Below are 17,357 nucleotides of genomic sequence, written 5' to 3' on the forward strand. Positions count from 1 at the left end.
AGAACCTCACCCTCCAAGGAATGGCAGACCACAGAATTGAGCCTGGATTTGAATGGTTTATTTACAATTTACATTTTCTAATCATTACAACTAACCTTTACTATTTGGTTTCCAAGGTTAGATCTATTGGATTGCCAAATAATTGTAATTTCTATAAATGTAGTTACTGAGCTCTCTCAATCATCCCTGTATGTAAGCAGATGTTTTATGTAGAAGACCTTCTATGTGACCCAATGAAATTCCACTCCAGATTATATTCCTGGCCATAGTCCCGCCATGCCATCAATGGAAAAGAACTTTCAGGCTGTTATACAAGATGGAACTCATTATGAAAAGATACTTTTCTCAATGCATGCTTCGAGCACAGAGCATAGCAACATTAGGAAGTCACAGATATACCTCCTGTGTGGTTGGAAAATTGTGGGAAGTGCATCCTTATAACTTATATCTAGAAACCTCAGCAAGAAGCGTGAATATACAGTTGAATCAGTCCTAAAATGTCTGTCTCCAGGCTAGCTCCAACTAGAAGTTCGAAAGCAGAGAAGAGAATTATGAAGGTGTGCTGGTTAACAGTCAGGTTTATGGGGCAATCAGAATTGACTACATGTCTGCAATTTGTTGAACTGAAAGTAATTCTGTTCAGTTTCTATCATAGAAGTCCATAGAATCCCTACAGTGCAGAAGGAGGCCATTCAGCCCATCAAGCCTGTTCCGACCCACTGAAAGAGTACCCTACCTAGGCCCACTCCCCTGACGTTTTCCCATAACCCCACCTAACCTGCACATCTTTGGACACAATGGGGAATTTTTTAGCATGGATAATCTGCCTAACCTGCATACCTTTGGACTGTGGGAGGAAACTGGAGCATCCGGAGGAATCCCACGCAAACACGGGAAGAACATGCAATCTCAACACAGACAGTTACCCAAGGCCTGAATTGAACCATGGTCCCTGGTGCTGTGAGGCATCACCTTCCAGCTCTCCATTCTTACTTTACTCGATCGTTGGTGGAAAAGCATATAGCCTCTTTCTCCCCACATTTCAGAACTTTTTGCTAAAGCTACCTGCCGTACACATCTCTTGCTACTTTAAAAAGCCACCTTAATATGTACCTACTGCTTCAGCCATGCTGTCTACCAAATTTCCCCCTCCCCCCACCTGCCCCATAGTTTCTTGCTGTTCCTGCTGGAGGTGGACCTACAGCAGTGAAGCATCTTGGAACATTTTCTCAAGCTAAAGCCACCCAAGAACTGATGAAGTAATTGACCTAATATATTTCCTCTCCACAGATGCTGCCTGATCTGCTAGTTATTTCCAGCAGTTCTTGTTCTTATTTCAGATTTCCAGCATCCAGAGCATTTTGCTTTTGTTCTACATAAATGTAGTTACTTATTGATTTTGTCATGAAACATATTTTACCTTTTTTTTCCTTTCAGTCATAACATTAAAAAAAATGTATCAATGCTTTACTTCCTACTCTGTAATTTCCTTTGGTGAAATTAGTGACAGAATTATCTTCACGGAGAACATCAAATAAATTAAAAACTTACTTTCATTAAGGCAGAAATATTATGTTAAATATTTAATATTTCTTAATGTTGCACATTACTATGTTCCATCTAAATCACTCTTGCCTTATTCATGAGAACTAAACTCATTGCTTCCTATATATATTTACTTACAAAATGCCTCAGAAGAGAATTGTGTCTATGTCAATAGCTATATACTCCTGAATCCCATCACAAGAATGATTTCATCCCTATATTTTAATTCATGATGTCACTGAGGAGGAGTAATAAGATATCGGTTTCATTGCTACTATGGAGCTGGAGGTAATAAGGGAAGTCAGAGACAAGGCACTTCAAAATGTTTGAGATTATGTGGCAATTTAAATGAATCCAGTTCTCTGTTAAGGTTTGATGACTAAAATAAGGAATTAATTCTCACGGTCTGGGCATTGTTTGCAAGATGAACAGCTATTGCTCATCCCTCATTGTTCTGAGAATGTAATGGATTCACCCACAGAAGTTTGATGCATTTGATTGACTTACTAAATCACAAAATTTTCAGGGCAATAAAGAGTCAACCATATTGGAAGGGAAGTATTTGACACAGAAATGCAGTGTGGGAGTACATTGATATGTATACATATACAATATTCTCAGATTAATGTCCCAACAACAAAATGGCAAGTGCATTGATCAATCCGTGGCAAACTATATGTGGCCCTCAAGTTTTACATCAGCAGATGTGTTTAGGCATTGACTGATCAATAGTATTCCTGAAACATTCTTTGATATTTCATTATTTAAGTTCCAGCAGAGATTGCGATTTCTGGAGCAATATTTCTGAATTGCAGTCCAATAAATCTGGCTTTCTTTTTCTGAATTACCATCAATAATTTCATTTTGTACCTGAAATGAGTGCAATGCAAATGGGATCCAATTCCTCCCTTATCATTTTAGTATTCATGACATGCAAATAACTAAAATAAATTACCCCAACATTGATTATTTTGAGTAAACATAAATGAATGTGTTGACAACATTGTGATAATAGAGAAAATGGGAACTTGGGAGGTGAGGACTAAACTGTGAAACGGAGTCAGATTTGAATTATGCGCTTAAAAACGACGACCTCTTTCCAAGGTCATACCAATGAATACGAAAATGTCAAATGTGCAAGAATTGGTGCAGAAATCTGCTTTTTAAAACACTGATCAAAATTAGATTCCAATTTATACTAGTCCAGGGATTGATTTACAGCCAAAAGGTGAGCGTTTCAGTCAAGGGGCTGCCTACCATTTGAAATCACCTTCCTCAACTAGATGAATTTTGCCCACTAGCAGCCAGTGCTGAAGAGTGAACACCATGTGGAAGGCTGGTGTCCTGTCTTGAATGAGGGGAGGGTTCATTTGAGTCTGTATTGCTTATCAGGCTTAAATTGCACTGCCTGGTGGATGGCCATGGTAAGACATGGCAGTGATATTTTAAAAATCAATACCCCAGTTCACTTTGCCCTCCTAGTTAAATGAGGGTCTAGGGTTTGTAAGGAAAGGTAAATAAATGAATGATGGTATATTGAAATTGTGTAAATTGCATTTAATGTACAACTTTGTTAATAGGATACATTCTTCTGCTCCATGTCAGGAAGCAATCTAATGTAAAGACTTGTATGTTTTAATTTAGTATGATTACAATATGATATGTTTTGGATTTATATATTGTATTCTCTGAAATTAAACTGGTAAATACAGAACATGGTAATAACACAGGAAGGAGGAATAGAATTAATTACTTTCCAGAAAATAAAATCTTCAGAATGCCTGCAATGTTGTTACACTAATGAGTTGGCAAAAATTATAGTTGAATGTAAAGATTAAAGTTCAACTGAGCCAAAGGTATTACACTGAGGGAAGTGGGAGGAAGATTTAATTCCTGTCAAACTGTACCTATAATAGCGATGTAAACAATATACAAAGTGATAATGATGGGGTTATATAACCCTGTGACTTCTTTCCTCCTAGACACCACCTGAGGCTTGTTGTGGCTATCAAAATACAAAACATGTCTGGTGTTTCTGTTGCTTTGAACTTTGATTCACATTGGTGGCCTTCTTTCGTTTCTGGTCCCAGCAGCCTTGTCTTTAGCCAAAACGTATGTTTGTCACGTATGAATTGCTCATTAATCAATTGAAGGAGGGCTTTCCATGGCAACAGTATTAATAGGGCTTTCTGCAGTGATCAGTCTTTCAACACCCAAAATTTATCAATACTGGTTACTAGATTGGTGCAGTGTGTGTGTGTGTGTGTGTGTGGTGGTGGGGGTGGGGTGGGTTGTTATTGTAAGCACTGCAGGGCTGGCCGGTCTCCCAGAGTTTAGTCTCCATGCATTTGCATGCAGCTTCATTTTAGATTAAGCACCCCACCCTTTCCACCTTGTTCTTTGCTATTCACTGTATACTTGATTCCCTCCTTTCCGCATCTACATTCACTGAACAAGCTTAGATGGAGACATCTGTCTCTAAAGAGGGAACTAATTCCAGAGATGAGTTCATATTATTGAAAATCCCAGATGGTAGTATTTAATAATAGCAGAGAACCTTCTCATTAGCATCTGGTAGTTTTCTAACACAATGTCTCTCTGCATCTTTTGCCCTTTGAGTTCCAAGCCATTGCTAATTTGAATAACAAGAGAATTGCAGCATTTGGATAATTTGATCTTTGTCTTTCATACAGTTTCTCACTTATTAAATGGTGGTCCACTAATTTTGCAGACACTTGTTCACCTTTATTAATCTGAAATTTCATGTTGTTCGGTCCTCACAACTTATTTTTATTTTGGTAAAATCTGCAATCTCTATAATATTGGTCCTCATCCCTCCCACATGAAACCTCAGCCAGGTAGCATTAAAACTGATGAATTTTAAATGGTATCTCAACGCTGAAAGAATAGCCACATGGGTGGGGTCTGCCTGCATTGTGCTGTGTTCTGTCAAAAAAACGTAGCAAGCACACAACTGCAAATGCCCAAATGTACTTTTATTCTCTGAAGACGTGAGGATTTTACAACCATTAAGGAATAAAACATAAACCAATCTTACAAAAGAATAAGACAGACATTGCATAAGGTTAATCTTTTGTTAGACTGATCTCTTACATCTAATTGAGCCTTTAGAACCTCAAAAGGTTTTCTTTATGGGTGATAGAAATATATATTTAAAATTTACAACTAGAACAGTTACCACAAATTACAAATAATAGAACTAATTGCAATAATTTTCAAGGTGCTACTCTCATGCCTTGTCTGGGTAATTTTGAATGCACTTTACTACGAGAACAGATATTTCAGAAGAAAAACTGAAAATAGATTCATTTAACCAGTGATAGATTTAATAAGTTACATAATCTTTATCAAAATAATATAAGCCCACCATAAAAGTAGAGATTTGATTATTATTTTTAAAAATGGATATATTTTGAATACGCTACATTTTCTGCTGAGAAAAAAAAATCGCCGTGTATTACAAAAGTAAGGAATTCTTACCGATTGCTGTTTTAGACATGGTGGAGGATGCAAATGCTCAGAAGCTGGAAGGGAAAGGGGTCCAGCTACAGCAGCGTAGAGAGAAATGACTGAATAAGGCACTGAGTCAGCAGTGTGGAGCTCTGGAAAGGAAAGAATACAGGCGACTTCTATGAATAATAATCACCTGCCACGCAAAGCAGATTGGCTGAAGAGGTCCCTTGACATGACTGGTGCATTCTCTGGATCTCCAGGCGTTAAATATTGATCCACCAATGATGCTAAAGCACAAAGTGCCAGTATGCAGTTTGAAATGCAAATCAATATTGAGCCACCCCTCTTTATCTAGTGGCACATTCCATGCAAAATGTTAAATGTCTTTCAATAATTGATGTTTTGGAAGCAGCAAATTTTATAATACCTGAGAATTCTTCTAAGTGTTTTGTCCCCCTATGCGCTGTCCTTGGTGCTGAACCGCAATTGTCGAAAATCGGACATTTTCAATAGGTTTGCTGCAATGTTCCAGCTCACAGGGGGAGAGGGGGAGCGACAGCCGCGCCCTTAGTTACATGCATTAGATTCTGCCTTAAAATCAAAGTCCAAAGAAACACTTCGATTTTCAGTGAATCCATTGTGAGTACAGCTATTAATTGTAATTGCATTCATTGTAATAATGGCTTGGTTCTGCAGGTCAACCTGAAACACTGGCAGATGCTTCAAACGAGACTTTCATTCAGCTAATTTACTTTTATCATTAAAAAAAAGTGGCGTCAGCAGATTGAAAGCACAGAGAAATGAACAAGAAAGCCTCATGGGTGCTGGCAGGTGGCAAATGGAAAGCCCTGGCAAATTCTAAGCAGCAATTTTGTGCTGTAATGATTGGTAACTGTATGTGGAGACACTTCCTCTTAGTTTCAGCTAATTTGCTTCACTGCCTCTAGCTTTCAAATATTAATGGAGCCAGGAGGCTAAAACCTAGGTCTGCCTTCCTTTTAGCTGCTTATCCACTATTTGATGTAAAGCTTCCATCGATCATTTGCTTAAGACCTTATTTATTGCAAAATGTACATTTTATCTATTTAACCCTGGGTTTGAAAGTGTGTCCAAGAATCTCACAGGATGACTGAACTCACCATCACCACCACTTTCATCACCGCCATCAGTCGTTTGCTCTCCTCTTACCACAGAAACTGCTTGCATTGCCACAGTAAATACTGTTGAATATGATTATTCAAAGAGCACTTGGCTCCCTATTGCAGTTGACACAGCATAAAAGCAGATAATGTCATTCGTCCAGTCCAACCAAAACCAATTTGAACTGGATTCCTAGAAATCCCACACATATTTTACAAAATATGAATGCAACCTTAATAGATTCAAATACTGGTCTGCATTTATTTCTTTACACACTCACCTTAATGTAAAAATAAATTGGTACTTTCACCATTCTAGGATCTGACTACTCAAATCTAACTGAACTGCAGTTAGATGAACATGTCTTGCTATTATGCTAAAGCCTTTTTATTGATCCAGTTGGTTTAGACATTAAGTGAGTATCATTTATTCCTATAATTAACATGAGTATTAGTATTTGAGAGAAAAGTTACCACAGTGTAACCCAGTTAATCATGACGCTGGTAGAGGTAATATGAAGTGCTAAGATTTTAAAACTGGGTTTTAGCTGCAGTGCTGCTGTTTGTGGGTGGAGTAGTGTGATTGCAGTCTTGACTCGGAGAAGCTGGAGCAGTTGATGTTGCTTTTAGTGTCTCTGAGGTGCCTGTGAATCTGTGCTTCAGGGGCTTCATCACCCATAGTTCTGGTATAGGGAATGATTTCCCACCTGTCACAGCATAAAGCTAGCTTTAGGATTTAATCATAACTGAAAATTTGAGTTGAATTAAATACAGAAACAAAATTATTCTGCAATACTGAATATACAAAGGCTAAAATAAATCTACATGGCAACAATACATTTGTGCACCACAACTTTCATTAAATCAATGGATATTGATTTTTGTTTGACTCCTTATCCCACTGCAAGCTTGACTAACATAATATAATCATTATCATATTGAAGCTACTAACTTCTACACAGCATATATTTATTTAACATTTCCCTCAGAACTGCATTCCTCCAGCCATTTATAAATGAGCTCAAGTCTGAATTGGTGTTTTAAATCAATTGTCAATTTGAATCATATTTCACCAAGAACTGTTTGTAATATATCATGATCCATTAATAAAATATTTTTTATTTGCTCAAATGAAGAGCTAAATGTATGAATTGTCTTCACTAAAACAATTATATCCTATCATAATTTACAGCTAAAGTCACACATATCAGCTTGGCAAAAATGGTGTTTGTCATTGTTTTTTGATATAATTGGGAAAACAATGCAAATGTTGGCAATTTGTACCAAAATCTGAAATACCTGGAATGTTTGGATGCGGCCCGTACAGGAAAATGTTGGATCTAATTTAAATGGGATTTCTTTGTGTTAAATGAGTAGTTAGTTGTACCACTGTCCATTTCACTGTATTTTGAAATGGTAGGTCCTAATATTTTTTTAAAATTACAGTAAAAACATTAAATTCTCAGTATGTGCTGGTTAAGGTATTGATTAAATTGTATTGTACCACAATATATATTATACAAAATTGGAACGCATCAAGAATGAAGCTAAACGCCAATGAGCAAGAAAATACGATCATTTGAACTCAATTTTGTTTGGGTTCTATGATTGCCCTTAGAACATCGCAATTTCAAATGGAGGGTGAATATATATATTATTTTGGTAAATCACATTGCTGATGATAGTGTTAATGTGTGCAATGTGAAAACTCCCTGGAAATATGCAAAGTGGACGGATCATGATGTCAAGCAGTGTGCAACACTGAATTGACACCAGCAGTGCTGTTTTAGCATCAGCTAACACCCTCTCTTAACCTCACACAGCTGAACATGCATTCAGCAGCAGGAAGAAACCAGCCCCAATAATATTTTATGGAAACATCAACTGCTTGCAGGTTAGTTACAAATTTCACAGGGAGTAGCGTGTCAGATGTTCCAGGAGTTTTTGCTGATATCAAAGATTCTACATATGCTGGGTGCTTCCAGACATGGTTGCACTATTAGGCATTAACCTTGGATTCAGCATGACTTGTAAATCAACAGAAAGCACGCAGAGCAGGACAGTCTGCTGAAAGAAGGAGGAGGAAGAGGGGAGGAAGATTCTCCATGGGAGGCCATACCCATTTAAAGTATCAGGGAACAATTCTCTCAGCTAAAGCTCAGCAGGGAGGAATCTATGAGCTTAGCAAAGATGGCCACATTGAAGTCTACCAACTGCTGCAGTAGCAAGTAGAACTCCAAAGTAGGACAAGAACTGCATTGCCAGTGGCTGTGAGGCGACCCAGACAATAGACTTTTATGTGCCTGGGTTAACCCAGGTTGCAGTTGGAGATATTTTCAACATCTGGCACTCTGCCGTCACTGAGGCTACATACTCAGTGAGAGTTATATTTCATTGTCTCTTGCCAGAAAGCAGCAGGTAGAGCAAGCATATGGATTTTCTAGGAACGGAGGCCTCCCAAAGGTGCAGAGTGTCACAGATTGCACACATTGTAAACTCCGCCCCATACTGGGACCAAAAGGGATTCCACTCCTTCAATGTCCCTTTGCTGTGTGGCCATATCCAGTGAACCATTCAGGTTAATGCCACATGTCCTTCATTTTGTGGCGGTACACTGTGGCAGCTTCCTTTGCGCCATCATGGCAAAATAGAAAATGGCTGCTCGGTAACAAAAGCTATCAGATGACTGACGGCTCTGGTGCACAAACTGCGCTCATGTGCACTACATGCATACCAGAAAGCCAACCTGGCACATCAACTGTGATAGGGCAGACGATTGGTGTTCTAAAATAATGTTTCCACTGCTTGGACTGTTCTGGGTATGCAATATTCCGCAGAGTGGGTGTCAAGATTTGTTACCTGCTGTATACTATACAACCTTGCCTGTGTGAGTAGATAGCTCTTGCCACCAATTATAGGCCAGGAGAAGGAGGAAGAGTGGAGGCATCCAAGACAGCCCCTTTCTGGCTTCTCTTGAAGAACTCTTGAGTGCTGTAACAGTAACTGAAGGCTCAATTTACCCATTCTCCAAAAGTTGCGTACCTTACCTCCTGCCTGTCACTGACCATCACAACATCGACTTGGACACAATACAAAATTGAAAACCAGCACAAATAAACATTTCCAACCAAATTTATGACTGAAATCATGCCATATTGCATACAAAAGTCAATAATGACACTTGTCCATTTCTCTAGTACCTGTAACAGGCCTTTGCCTGTCCCAGTACTCCTATATAGTGCTAATCCAGTTCCGCAGCTTGGGGTGCAAGGCCACTGATTTTAAGTGGGAAGCTACAGATAGATGTGAAGGACAGCCTCGAAGGCCCAGATGCGGACTGCACAATCTCAGCACAGGTAGCAGCAGTCTCAACTGGCTGGTGACCTGCAACAGTAAGTGCACCGGTAGAGTGGCAAAGGTGGAAGAATAAGCGCTATTTTTCTGAGAGAAAACCTCAGGTACATGCTCCTGGGAACCACTGCCACTGTCCCAGGGTGTGCCTCAGCGATCCAAGTAATCTGTTGGAACATATATCGCTGGACTGCTGTGAAATCCTGCAAGTCTGTTCGCACATTCTAATCCATAGCTCGGCTGGCAACAATCTGAGCTTTCCAGGCTGCAAACTGACCTAGAGGGTGGCATGGTGGCACAGTGGTTAGCACTGTTGCCTCACAATGCCAGAGACCCAGGTTTGATTCCAGCCTCGGGTGACTGCCTGTGTGAACTTTACATGTTCTCCCCTTGTCTGTGTGGGTTTTCTCTGGGTGCTTTGGTTTCCTCCCAGAGTCCAAAGATGTGCAGGTTAGGTGGATTGGCCATGCTAAATTGCTCTTTTGTGTCCAAAGATGTGCAGGTTAGGTGGGTTGGCCATGCTAAATTGCTCTTTTGTGTCCAAAGATGTGCAGGTTAGGTGGGTTGGCCATTCTAAACTGCTCTTTTGTGTCCAAAGATGTGCAGATTAGGTGGCGTTGTGGAGTTAGGGTGGGGGAGTGGATCTAGGTAGAGTGCTCTTTCAGGGGGTGGGTGCAGACTTAATGGTCTGGGTGGCCTCCTTCTGCACTATAGGGATTCTATGGATAGTTTCTATTGCAGCACTTGGAGGTGGTATCTTGGGCGTGATTCAATGGGCAAAAGTTAAAGTCCGGTTTTGGGCGCCTGTATTCAACGGCAATTAGAGCCTAAATTAGCCTCCACCGAGAATCCCAACATTACTGGCTCCCTCGCCGCCTGATACACCTCTGAGTCGCCCTCTGGCACCCAACAGCACAGCCCTTTCATGTCTAGGTGCAGTGCCCAAACATGCCACCTGTTATAGACCCCACTGACCTCTCTTTGTCCCCACTGGAGAAGATAGCCCATAATAAGCAGGAAAGGGCCAAGACAGGGGGAGGAGTCCCAGAGATTCGAGTCCTCGCCCTCTGTGAGGAAAGGGCCCTGGAAATTGTGGGGTTGCCCGGGGAAAGAGCAGTCACCGTCAGTGAGGTTGGCCTGTGCTAGAGAGGTGAAGATCCATTGCCCCTTCACCCAAATGAGCTGTCGTTAGTTGTTCACGTCTGACAAAATGATCCTTCCCTCTCACTGACTACTTGTCCATTGTCTTGCAAGATCACCACCTTATTTTTTAAATTCGTTCATGGGACGTGGGCGTCGCAGGCTGAGCCAGCATTTAATGCCCATCCTAACTGCCCTTGAGGAGGCAGTTAAGGGTCAACCACATTGTTGTGGATCTGGAGTCACATGTAGGCCAGACCAGGCAGATTTCCTTCCCTAAAGGACACAAGTGAACCCGATGGATTTTTACGACAATGGTTTCATGGTCATCATTAGATGTTTCATTCCAGATATTTATTAAATTCAAATTTATCTATCTGCAGTGGCGGATTTGAACCTCGGTCCACAGAGTGTTACCCTGGGTCTCTGGCCTATTAGTCTAATACCACTATGCCACCGCCTCCCCATATGAGGTGGGGCCATCCAGAGTCATGCCCCCCAACCCGCTACCTCAGAGAACACCTTGGAGGAGAGCTCTGAGAGAACCACAGGTGATGCGTCACTGCATTCACCTGCATCTTCCACCAGCGCAGAGGCACCTCGATGGGCGACATTAATGGTCAGGCTTCGGGGGCACAATCTGGTGAGCACCACACAGCTGCTGATGCACATCAGGTAGAGGTAGAAACATCCAAGGGAGACAGCAGTCTGTGATGACCATGGCTGAGGGCCTCAACATCATGTTCCAGTCGATGAAGGACATGTCCCAGATGCAGGAGGACATTGCTGAGGCACTTGAGAGCACAGCCCAGTCACTGAGGAACATTACCGAGGGCGTCGACACCATGATGCAGACAATGGGGAGCCTCTAGGACTGGCAGAGCAAGATGACTTAGAGGCTTCAGAAGCTGACTCTAAGCTGTCCCTCTGTCCCATGGTGTTCTCCAAGGGCTCTACGTGGGGGGGGGGGGGGGGAGTCCTAGAGGCCAACACGGGGACTTCCACCAAGCACATCTCATGGGCAGCGGGCAGAGCAGTGTGGCTTGGCGATGCCAGTGGTACCGATAAATCAACCAGGGCCCTCCAGCTCCTGGCCTCCAGAGGACGTTCGGCAAGGACATCAAAGGCCACAGGGCATGGAAAACAGCAGGCTGCCTCCACCTCTGAAGTCCATCCTTGGGACCATGGAATGTCAAAAGAGTGAGGAGCACTGAGTGGGCACTGGTGAGAGGTCCTGAGGAGCATCAGAGCTTTCCTCACAGTGAGTGATCATCACTCTCCTGCCTTGTATCGGGACCCGCTGACAGTGCCAACACAGGCCCATCACCCTGGAATGATGTGACACAGACCTTCGCATGGGGGAACATTGTGGTCAGGAAGCGGGAGATGTGATGTTGATGGATGCGGCCTCGTTCTAGTAGAATCTGGAGACCATGAGGGTCTCGCTGGTCCTCCCCACATGTCCGACCCTCGCCGCAGTCTGGCCTCTGCACCAGCACCATCAACCATGTCCTCAGCGGGTACCCCTTATTCCCAAGAGCCAACCTATCATCTTGGGGTGGTTCTTGAAGACACTGGGGATCTCTGAGTGCCCCAGGCTGTAGTTGCCATCCACACTCCCAGGGTAGCGAGCACATATGCATGATCCCGAGGCGGTGGTCGCACACAATCTGAACATTCAGGGAATAGAACCCCTGTTAATATAGGGAATGCCCTGATGCCCCCGTGCTCGCAAGGCGGCATGTGTGCCATCGATCGGCCCCTGGATCTGGGGCATCCGGGCAATGGCAGCAAATCCTGCAGCCCGGGCATCCTGGTGGGCCTGGTTCAGATCAAAGTTAATATATTCTGATGCCTGGGCATACAGGACATCCATCACCTCCCGGCTGCACCACTGGGCGGAAGATTGGGATATACAACACATGTCCCTGCTCGAGCAGTTTTTCTGAATGGAAGGCTGTGACTAGTGGTGTTCCACAGGGATCTGTGCTGTTGTTTGTAGTATACGTAAATAATTTGCAGGAAAATGTAGCTGCTCTGATTAGAAAATTTGCGGATGACACCAAGGTTGGTGGAGTGGCAAATAGTGTTGAGGATTGTCAGAGGATACCGAGGACATAGATAGGTTAGAGACTTGGTCAGAGAAATGGCAAATAGAGTTTAATCCCGACAAATGTGAGGTAATGCATTTTGGTAGGTCTAACATAAAGGAGAAATATACGGTAAATGGCAAAACGCTTAGGAATATAGAAAGTCAGAGAGATCTGGTGTGCAGGTCCACAGATCTTTGAAAATGGCAACACAAGTGGAAAAGGTAGACAAGAAAGCATACGGAATGCTTGCCTTCATTGGACGGGGCAACGAGTATAAACACTGACAAGTCATGTTGCAGTTGTATAGAACCTTGGCAAGGCCGCACTTGGAATATTGCGCACAATTCTGGTCGCCACACTACCAGAAGGATGTGGAGGCTTTGGAGAGGATGCAGAGGAGGTTTACCAGGATGTTGCCTGGTCTGGAGGGCAGCACGGTAGCATTGTGGATAGCACAATTGCTTCACAGCGCCAGGGTCCCAGGTTCGATTCCGGCTTGGGTCTCTGTCTGTGCGGAGTCTGCACATCCTCCCCGTGTGTGCGTGGGTTTCCTCCGGGTGCTCCGGTTTCCTCCCACAGTCCAAAGATGTGCAGGTTAGGTGGATTGGCCATGGTAAATTGCCCTTAGTGTCCAAAATTGCCCTTAGTGTTGGGTGGGGTTTACTGGGTTATGGGGATAGGGTGGAGGTGTTGACCTTGGGTAGGGCGCTCTTTCCAAGAGCCGGTGCAGACTCGATGGGCCGAATGGCCTCCTTCTGCACTGTAAATTCTGTGTGAAATCTGTTAGCTATGCGGAGAGGCTGAATAGACTTGGACAGTTTTCATTCGAACAACGGAAGTTGAGGGGTGAGCTGATAGAGGTCTGCAAGATTATGAGGGGTATGGTTCGAGTGGATGTGCAGGCACTCTTTCCTCTGGTGGAGGGGTCAGTCACCAGGGGCCATAGGTTTAAGGTCCGTGGGGCAAAGTTTAGAGGAGATGTGTGAGGCAGGTTTTTACGGGTGGTGAGTGCCTGGAACTCTTTGCCAGGGGAGGTTGTGGAAGCAGAAACATTAACGCCGTTCAAAAGGCATCTTGACTAATACATGGATAGGATGGGTATAGAGGGAAACGGCACAAGGAAGTGCTGAGGGTTTTGGCCAAGGTTAGTATCATGACCGGTACAGGCTTGGAGGGCCGAAGGGCCTGTTCCTGTGCTGTATTGTTCTTTGTTCTTCAAGCCCTAGAATAACCCGGTGGCATCAATGTTTAGGGTTGCAGTGCCTTTCATGGCCACCTCCTCCACCATGTGCCATGTCCACGAAGACATGGAATAGGTGCTGCACTGTCTCTCTGCTGAGATGCAGTCTTCTGTGGCATATGCTGTCTGTCAGCTCAAGAAATGACCAACGACACCTGTACACCATGGGCCATGGCTGGCCTCCCCTTCTGGCTCCCTCCTCAGCCTCAAGGACGGCTAGGTATTCAGGGTGTGTGGCGGCCCCCTACACATGGGGTGGCGCCTCCAGCCTCTGTTGGCATTGCTGCTGTCTCCGGCATCTGCCCACCTCACCTGCCCCAAGCACGGCGTGGGCAACCTCCGTGGGATCCACACCAGTAAACATTGTTGATCGGGAAACAATTGGAGAAGGAGAGAAACCGACAATCAGTTAGGGCTTCCATCCCGGGATCTTCATATCCCCCAAGCGTCCCCCACCCTTACCATGACTGTCCCGCCTTCTCTCAGAGTGCCATCCAGCGAGCCAGTTATGACGGCAAACCTTGATCTGCACACTCACCCCTGGCCACATCAATAGTCCCTGGACCCCAGATCTCTGCTGGGAACTTTAGGGAGGCCAGGTTCAGCTGCCCTCAGCTCATCCTCACACTTCTCCTTCGGGCGTTAAGAGGGTCCTCAGTGGTGAAGCCCAGCTCTTTACTGTTTGATTGTTGCCAGCTGGCTTTATGGTGCTGACACTCCTAGAGTTCAGGCTCAATGTTCAGTCATAAAAGGTTGCAGGACGTGGAGTGCAATCATCATCCTCTGAGACATGCCTTTGAGGAGACACTTGAGAGTTGAGAATATTTTGTTTATTAAACATTCAACAGTAACAAAGATTTGAAAATCAACAACGTACCATTCCACATATCACTCTAACCAGTAAACAACGAGGAGACATCACCGTTCCATATTGCAACCAATTCAAAGCTATAGCAGCTCATTTTCACAAAAAAAACAAACACACGATATCACCCCTCACAGGTTCTTCAACAGAAACAGAGAATATGTTATCATGTCCAGAACCTAGTCGTAAAAATGATGTGTCCAGCAATATGTGACATGTTACAGTGCAATTTTCCATCTAGAAGCTGCGGCTGTGCAGGCCCGCCCACACGGCCCAACCTCACCGGAACCAAATCCTGGCATCCACATATTCCACTGGCACTCAGGATGCAGATGAACATCCTTGACTTCCAGTATGTTTAACCCGTGGTGACGTGCTGGTTACATGCAGCACTCAACACACCAGCACCAAAAGCATTAACAATCTGCAAAAGCATTTCTTCAACGGCATCATCAGGTGGTCCATTTGGAACAATGTCACGCACCAGGTCCCACAGCGTCATCTTGCTTCAAATCGGGTTGCCTTTTGGACTCACACGTCCTCGTGAGCCCGGTGTTCCAGGACCCAGGTATCTTAAAAAAATGTTGTCCTTCTTTCCGGCTACAGAAAAGGAGGGAAACAGCAACAGCAGCTGGCTCCAGGCATCTGCCGCCACCAGCAGGAGCAGCAGCAAACACAACCTGCAGCTGTGAAGTGCTCTCCCAACTAACAAGGCCAATTCCTCATTTGAAATAGCCTTCAGCTGTGAAGCTAGAGGCTGCTCACAGTCAGAGAGGATGAACTTGACTTTCAGGCGAGAAGCAGCAGGGCTCTGTCTGGAAGAGTTTAGCAGGACAGACAGGCTGCAGCTGTGGATCATAATGACCCATTTCCATCTATTCAGCGGGCCCGGCGCCCTGTCCTCTGGCCTCCCATGATTCTCCGGTCCCCACAGCCAGGAATCACGTGGGTGTGGGTACCTTGTGGTTTTTACCAGCATGGCCCTGGTGTGGTGGACCCCGCGGTGGACCTCACGGTGTCATTGGCTGAACTGCGGTCTTTGGGCCAAGCCCACCTGTTTTTGAAAACTCACCACTATTCTTAGAAGTCCCCCTATACCAAAAAGGGCCGACATTCTAAATGGTGATCAGGGATTCTCACTCCCCGACTCCGATGCAAGCTTCAGTGGGTGCTATTAGGTCAAACTATATTTTCAAGTTATCCCCCGGTATAACCCATACCTTCACCGAAGATTTCATCTACTTACCACTTAGTAGCATCGATCCCGCATTGCTAAGTAAGTAAAGTAGACTAATACCCACTGTTTCAGGTTAAAACTTTAAACTTATTTTATTATTATATATTTTTTCCTCTTTTTAAAAGATGCAATCACTGTCTTTACTGAAAAGTAAAAAGATCTTGCTTCTGGATCCTTCTGGTTGGTTGAAGGGACCTTCAGGCCCAACTTGACAATCAATCTTCTTTTTAAAATCTGGTCTTCCTTAGATGTATTAGCTATTTTAGCTCGGCTGCTTTGCCCTGTACCTTTCCCATGGCCAAGCTGAATGTAATCTGTCTCTGCTTCTCCCCTCTCTCTCTCTCTCTCTCTCTAAGTTCTGTTTCTGTTTATGGTTCAACTTCTGCCTGCTATCCCCTTTCTTCGGGTTTATATTCTCTTTCTAACAATTACGTTTTTATGACGTTATTGTAAAGTAACTCTTATTTTCTTTGATTGTAAAAAGTATCTTTAATCTAAACCTTTTGATCCAACTAAGTATTCATTTTGACATGACTTCATCTCATAGATCTGATTACATTGTTTCCTTTGTGGTGTTCAAAATGTTTTGGTTTCAATAGAGGTGTGAATTTTAATTCCTGTCATTCCTATAGTTTTATTTTCCAATTGTGTCCTCAGCTCAATTTTGACTTTGATTTTGGCTTTGAATTATGTTTCTCGTAGACTGATAGTCTCCAGTTTTCTTTAATTTACCTGGTATTAGCAAATTTTCACACCTAGAATTCTCACCAAATTCAACTGAACCTCATCCATTCTTTTCCAGATCCTTACTAAGATAGTTACTTTCAATGAAGGTGTGAGCCATTGTTGTTGGCTTCATTCAAAATCCTGTTTGTCTTGTTTGCTAAGTCTGCTTGACCAAGGATATCTGCATTTTACAATCCTTCCCTGACAGCTGCTGTTAACCCTTTGTGGGATCTTTCCCTGTATTCTCTCATGTTTCTCTCAGACCAGATATTGCCAGGCTTCCATGTTTCAAATGACACATCTTTCCATATTTTGAATAACACACCCTTGCACCCTTCTGACAAAGCACCGAGGCAGGTCATGACATTGTACACATGTTTTTAGTGTGTAAAAATATATACAGATTTGTGCCCGAGCCCCTATCGCTACACTGTGCTCTGCACCCGTGCCAACTTAACTAATGTCTAATTTTCTGGCCTTAGGGGCCCTAACGCTATGCCTAGGTGGATCCCCAGATGGTACATCAGGAGTGGAGGTGGCCTGCTAT

General features: G+C 43.5%; 1 protein-coding gene and 1 long non-coding RNA gene across 2 annotated transcripts in view; one reads left to right on the forward strand and one right to left on the reverse strand.

Annotated features, from left to right (window-relative positions):
* stmn2b (stathmin 2b) overlaps positions 1-5,213 on the reverse strand; it is a 76,630-nt gene extending 71,417 nt beyond the window's left edge. The window contains exon 1 of the mRNA XM_072467504.1: positions 5,047-5,213. Coding sequence (XP_072323605.1) covers positions 5,047-5,065 — 19 coding nt within the window. The 5' untranslated portion in view covers positions 5,066-5,213. The remainder of the gene's footprint in view (positions 1-5,046) is intronic.
* Positions 5,214-5,478: 265 nt separating this feature from the next.
* LOC140385394 (uncharacterized) overlaps positions 5,479-17,357 on the forward strand; it is a 181,138-nt gene continuing 169,259 nt past the window's right edge. The window contains exon 1 of the long non-coding RNA XR_011933356.1: positions 5,479-5,658. This is a non-coding gene — a long non-coding RNA (uncharacterized lncRNA). The remainder of the gene's footprint in view (positions 5,659-17,357) is intronic.

The sequence above is a fragment of the Scyliorhinus torazame genome, chromosome 11 (assembly GCF_047496885.1).
Source record: "Scyliorhinus torazame isolate Kashiwa2021f chromosome 11, sScyTor2.1, whole genome shotgun sequence".
NCBI classification, from domain to species: domain Eukaryota; kingdom Metazoa; phylum Chordata; class Chondrichthyes; order Carcharhiniformes; family Scyliorhinidae; genus Scyliorhinus; species Scyliorhinus torazame.